Genomic DNA, 6,353 nt, shown 5'->3' on the forward strand with positions numbered 1-6,353 from the left:
CCCCCAGCCCTGGGAGGGGAAAGCCAGCCTGCCCCTGCCCCTGAGCCCCTGGCTCTGTCTGGGTGGGCCTGAGTGCACCCTGTGGGAACTGAGCAGTGTTGGGGCCACTAACCTTGGCTCCCAGTTTTAAATCATTCCTTAAAATGCAAATATGTATTATTTTTTTCATTTGGAGGTGGTGGTGCTCACCTGTAATCCCAGTGACTCGGGAGACTGAGTCAGGAGGATGGAAAGTCCCAGGCAGCCTAAACACCTTAATGAAACCCTGTCTCAAGATATAATGAAAAGGGCTGGGATGTAGCTCAGGGTCTGGGTCTTTCCACCCCTTGAACTGAATCCAATCCCTAGTACCAGAGGGAAAAAAAACAAAAACAAAAACAAAAACCAAAACAAAACAGAGAATAGCTCTGGATTGGTGTTCAATGAATCGGTCCTGAAGGGTTGCCTCCTGCTTTCTCTCCATCATCCCCCCTCCCCTCCCCTCTTCCCTTTTCTTTCTTCAGTACTGGGGCTGGAATCCCCAGCCTTCTGCATGCTGAGCATGTGCCCTGCCACTGAGCTGCACCCCTAAGACAGGGTCTTGCTGTGTAACTCAGGTTGGCCCCAAACTTCTGGTCCTGCCTCAGCCTTCTAAGTTCTGGGACTATAGGTGCAACCACCATACTTGGCTCCTTATTACCTTTTTTTAATTTCCTGAGGTACTGGGGATCGAACCCAGGGCCTGGCGCATGTTGGGCAAGTGCTCTAACACTGAGCTGTATCCCCAGTCCTCCATATTGCCTTTTAAAAAGATACTACCTGACTCGTAAATAAAAACTTACTTGCAAACAAATATAAATGTATAAATTCAAGAATGAAGATTGTGTGTAATCCATCTTCAGGGGTGAGCAACATTAAGATCTATGTCCTTTCAAATGTTTTTATTAATACACATGTATGTGTATGTATTGCATTATGCATATTTTACATATTTGGATGTAGAACTTTACTATTATAACTTGATTTTATTTTTTCCCACATTTTTTGTTGTGCATTATAGTTGTAAATACTGGTGGGGTTTGTTACATATCCATACACAAACATAATATATAATACAACAATATCATTTGGCCAATATTACTGCCTAGCGTTTCATCTGTAACTTACTTTTAAAATTTTTATTTTAACAATTTATCACAGCTATTTTGTTATGTTAGTACCTCCTTATTTAGCAACTACAAAATATTCCATTATATAGAATCATCTCTTGTGTATCTTAGCACTGCATGCAACTTCCAGCTTAGCTCAGCACATCTTGCATTCCAGCAAGCATCTATTGAGTACCTACTGCATGCCTAGGAAAACTCCAGAAGTGTCCAGTCTAGTTGGGGCTTAAATGGGTCCTCACATATCTGAGCTCTCTTTGTATTCTGGATAAGGGCTAAAGCAGGTTCAGACTAGTGGGGGCCAGGAGGGCTCAGAGAGAGAGGGAGGGAGGGAGAGGGAGAGGGTGTGTGTGTGGGGGGGTTGGGGGGTGGGAGGAGGTTGTATCAGGGTGGCTTTTCTGTCTTCTGGCTGGCAACGTCCCACCAGCCTGTGGTTTCGTAAGGTCTGCTGAACTTGGGAGCCTTGGGGCTTTGGGGGAGAGGCGAAGTCCTGTCCTGGGGTTTGTCAGCCCTGAGCCCGGTGCTGTGCTCCCCCTGCAGGCTGCGTCCAGTTCCTACAGTATTATTACCAGAGGGGCTGCCTCTACCGCTTGCGAGCCCTGGGTGAGAGGAATCACCTGGACCTCACGGTGGGTGAGTAGCCAGGCAGGGGGGAGCAAGCCCTGGGTCTGCCCAGGTCCCCACGCTGGGGGACGTCCTTGCAAGGACATGAGACCTTCCACCCAGCAGAGCCAGGGCCGCCATTCTTTATCTGAGTTGCTTTTTATAATTCATCGTGGATTCTGTTTCAGTTGCCCAGTGCAAGGCTGGCTCAGTGCCAGGCCCTCAGTGCTGGGCCTCGACCTTATTCTTTTTGGGTATTACTCTCTGTCTGCATTTTACAATATACAAAATGTTAGGTGGGCATGGTGTGTGTGCACATGGTCCCAGCTGCTCCGGAGCCTGAGGTAGGTAGATGGCTTGAGCCCAGGAGTTTGAGGACAACCTAGGCAACATAGCAAGATCCCATCTTGAAAATACACACACATAGGGCTGGGCTGGGGCTCAGTGGGGTCCTGGGTTCCATTCTCAGCACCACATACAAATAAATAAAATACAGGTCTGTCAACATCTGAAAAAGTGTATTTAAAAAAAGTCTTTAAAAAATACATACACACACACACACACCGTTAACCTAGTATTGGTTTGCATATAATTCGTGTATTACACATATACATATAAATGTGTGTAAATGGGTTGGGGGGATAGTTCAGTGCTAGAGTGCTCGCTTAGAAGTGCAAGGCCCTGGGTTCAATTCTTGGCACCAAAAACTTTTAAAAACGTATAAACACATGTCCATTGGAAATGTGTGCTTAATCCTTTTCATCCATAGGGTGCCCAATCAAAAGAGTTTAGAGACTCCTTTTAAACTTTCAGGGGAAGCGATTTCTAATAAAGCTCTGCTATCACTGAAGGAGGTCATTTCTACCCAACTAATCTACAAAATTGGCTCCAGTTGCCCGGCACTTTGGTGCTTGCCTATAATCTTACCTACTTGGGAGGCTGAGGCAGGAGCGATCTTGACTTCAGAACCAGCCTCAGTAACTTAACAAGGCCCTAAGCAATTCAGCAAGACCCTGTCTCTACTAAAATATAAAAAAAAAGGGGCTGAGGATATGGTTCAGTGGTTAAGTGCTCCTAGGTTCAAACCCTGGTACCGGGAAAAAAAAATTCGATGTGACTGAAATGATATATGCAAATGCCCAGTTCAAAATGCAAACCCTGGGCTGTGGGTGTGGCTCAGTGGCAGAGCGCTGGCCTAGCACGTGTGAGGCACTGGGTTGGATCCTCAGCACCACATAAAAATAAACAAACAGGGCTGGGGAGATAGCTCAGTCAGTAGAGTGCTTGCCTTGCAAGCACAAGGTCCTGGGTTCGAGCCCCAGCACCGCAAAAAAAAAAAAAGAAATTGTATCCAAAGTTTGTATCCATCTAAAGTTTTTTTAAAAAAATGCCAACTCCTGCACCAATGAAGGAAATTAATGGAAACGCTGCACTTGGGGCTGGGTGAGTATTGTCAGTCCTGCCTCACGGTCACTTGAGAGTGGAGGTGTGGTGGCAGAGCTCTGCAGGTCTCTGGGCTGTTGCCACAGAGGACTGCTCACCCCCCAACTGAAGGTGAATGCCACCTGCCTGCTGTGTGTTCCTGGCTAATCTTAGGGTACCTGGTAGGACAGGGGGCACCCTGAGTCCCCTCAACAGGCCCTTGTCTCCTTGCTGCTTCCTACAGAAGGGTTCCAGTCCTGGATGTGGCGGGGCCTCACCTTCCTCCTGCCTTTCCTCTTCTGTGGCCACGTGAGTCCCCCCTGAAGTTTTGGGGTGCCCCTGTCTGTGCTGACCCCTCCTTCACCAGTTGTCTCCAGGCAGCTGAACCGTGAAGCCCACCTCTCCTCTCCGCACAGCCTGAGCCCACCCTGTTGATGACGTATTGAATCCCAACCTCCCCAGAATCTGAGGCCTTGCCTGCTGCTGTTGGCCAATGGCCAAGGTCAGATCAGTCTTCCTGCAGGAGCAAGAAGCCTCAGGGTCCCCCTTTGTCCCCATGCCCTCTGGGTTCAGGGACTCTAAGGACAGGAGCTGGAACTGGCCCTCAGACCTGCCCTGCCTAGGGTGCGTGTTAGCTGGGGGAAGGTGTGTGTCTGTGTAGTTGGTGCTGGACGCTGGGGGCTGCTCCGTTTCCCGGCGTGTCAGTGGGTGAGCAGTGCCTGTCTTCCTGTCTGCAGTTCTGGCAGCTCTACAACGCTGTCACGCTGTTTGAGCTCTCCAGCCATGAAGAATGCAGAGAATGGCAGGTATGGCGTGTGGCCTCGTGGGTGCTGAGCTGGCCTAGGGAGATTTCTGTCCTCAGCCACCTCCCTTTCTACTACCAGCCCTACTGCCCAGAAGTCTTTGCTACCGGGGCCTGGGAGATAGTGGGAGGGATTCCAGGGGCCCACGGAGCCCCTCGGGGATCTAGGGACCAAGGAGGCCCACCCCATCAAATGCTCCTCCAGGGCCAGCCCAACCCTGGGGACTCGCTGTCTTTACCCAGCATGCCTACCTCTGTCCCTGGCAACCCTTGCAGCTTTGCTGTGGCCCCGGGCCCACGGTGGGGACCTGCATGTCAGCAGGGGACTTGACCCAGCTTCTCTCTCCTCTCTGCTACCTGGGCCTCCGTGTGCTGCTGGGCGCTGCATCCCTCTGGGCCTGCAGGTGTTCGTGCTGGCGCTCACCTTCCTCGTCCTCTTCCTTGGCAATTTCCTGACCACACTCAAGGTCGTGCACGCCAAACTCCAGAAAAACAGAAACAAGACGAAGAAGCCATGAGCCTTGGACTTGACTGCATGCAAGGTTGTGTGCGCCAAATTCCAGAAGAGCAGCAATGAGATGAAGAGGCCGTGAGCCTCTCGACCTTTGTGCCCTTGGGGTCCCGGACTTTGAGACTGCTGGGGATTCCCGTTGGCACCCTGGGTGCTGGTCACTGGTGGCCAAGGGCAGTAGCAACTCAGGGGCCAGGGGCATTGCTGGGAGCAGGGCCGAGACCTCCCACTCCCAGCAGGACATGAGGAATGTGAAGCCCACCTGTCCGCAGTGTTAGCCTCCCTATTTATGACATATTTAATACCGGTCCTTCCAGCTTCCCTGGAATCTGAGGCCTTCCCCGCTGCTCTTCCAAGGGGAGGGGCCCAAGTCCTCAGGGAGACCCTTTGTCCCCACTCCCGTCATTTGAACGCCTCACGAAGGGGTTTGGATGTGCCTCGCAGGGGTCGGACTCAGGCTGACTTGCTGCTTACCGCACCCGGGCGCAGGGTGGAATGGAACCTTCCAGCATCCTGTGGAGCCCCCTCCCCTGGGCCCCGGCTGCCCCTGCTGTAAGCCCCCTCCACAGCCCCTGACCTCAGTGGTGGGGGATTATTTAAGTTCTCAGAGAACCACTGCCTGTGTTTGCCTCATGTTCTTTGTGCTTCCTGAGTCACCTGCCTGCTGGCCCTTGGGAAAGTGGCGTTGCCTTCCTGGGACCTGCTTGGAGTCACTGGGAGGCTGGCCCTAAGGTGGGAGGGTTTAAGGAGTTGGCCAGCAGAGGGCAGCCCAGCCTCTGGTTGTTGGGTGCCCAGGTGGTTGATACTGGAAGTACCCATCCCTCCCACCACCCCTCCCTTCAGCCCACCTTCCAGAACGTGCCCCAAGTACTTGGAGTAGGAGCCACCCGCTCAGTGCTGGCTAGGACTTAGGCCATCTTGGAGACTGCCCCTTCCCCACCTCTCTCCACCTTAGAGGTTCTGTAATGTGTGGGCAGGAGGGGACAGTAGGCTCACTACCAGAGGCCAGCCTGTAGTAGGGAGGGTGGAGGAGCCAACAGGTTCAGTCGAACGTCCTGCCCCTTCCCCCTGTGCACAGGCCTCAGCTGACTATTTCCCTAAACACCCACCCAGACCAGACTCACAGCTGGGACCCGCGGACTCGGTCTGGCTTTCAGAGGTGTGTGTCTGTGTGTGTCGGGGTTAAACCCAGGGCCTCACACGGGCAGCGTAGCCACATCCCCAGCCCTTTTTTTCATTTTGTGTCACAGTCTGGCTAAGGTGCCCAGGATGGCCTCAAACTCACGATACTCCTGCCTCAGCCTCCCAAGTAGCCGGGATTACAGGTGTCTGCCACCGTGCCCTGCGCAAAGGGGTTTTGAATTATTTTAACTAGTTATATTTAAAAAATTATGCCCTCCCCCACAGTGAGATTTCATATTAAAAGTCAGACTTCTACTTCTTCTAGAAAATAGAAAGAGCTGGGCTCAGTAGTGCACACCTGTTATCCCAGCCACTCAGGAGATTGAGGCAGGAGGATCACAAGTTCAAGGCCAGCCTGGGTAACTGGAGCAAGAAAGTGTCTTTAAAAAGGGCTGGGGGTATAGCTCAGTGGTAGAAAGCCCCTGAGGTCAATCCCGCCCCCACCACACACAAAAAGATCTGACCGCACCCCATGGTAAGATCAGGCACCAGCTCTCCGAGTGGACAGCGCTGCCATGCCCTTTGTCCCCGCCCTACTCCCCTGGTCTTGGATCTTCCTTCGGCCCTTCGTAGGCACCCAGGTTTGCCCTGTTGGGAGTCAGCAGACTTTCTCTATCAGAGGCCAGAGGGTAAATGTCTTACATGGCCTCTGTAGTGACTAGTCGGAAGTTGGAGAGCAGAAGGAGCC

General features: G+C 52.1%; 1 protein-coding gene across 1 annotated transcript in view; it reads left to right on the forward strand.

The window, feature by feature from the left end:
- Tmem120b (transmembrane protein 120B) overlaps window positions 1–5,763 on the forward strand; it is a 43,280-nt gene extending 37,517 nt beyond the window's left edge. Inside the window, 4 exon segments of the mRNA XM_047560649.1 lie at window positions 1,686–1,778; window positions 3,415–3,479; window positions 3,908–3,976; window positions 4,377–5,763. Coding sequence (XP_047416605.1) covers window positions 1,686–1,778; window positions 3,415–3,479; window positions 3,908–3,976; window positions 4,377–4,490 — 341 coding nt within the window. The 3' untranslated portion in view covers window positions 4,491–5,763.
- Window positions 5,764–6,353: the final 590 nt, after the last annotated feature.

This window comes from Sciurus carolinensis, chromosome 8 (assembly GCF_902686445.1).
Source record: "Sciurus carolinensis chromosome 8, mSciCar1.2, whole genome shotgun sequence".
Lineage (NCBI taxonomy): Eukaryota > Metazoa > Chordata > Mammalia > Rodentia > Sciuridae > Sciurus > Sciurus carolinensis.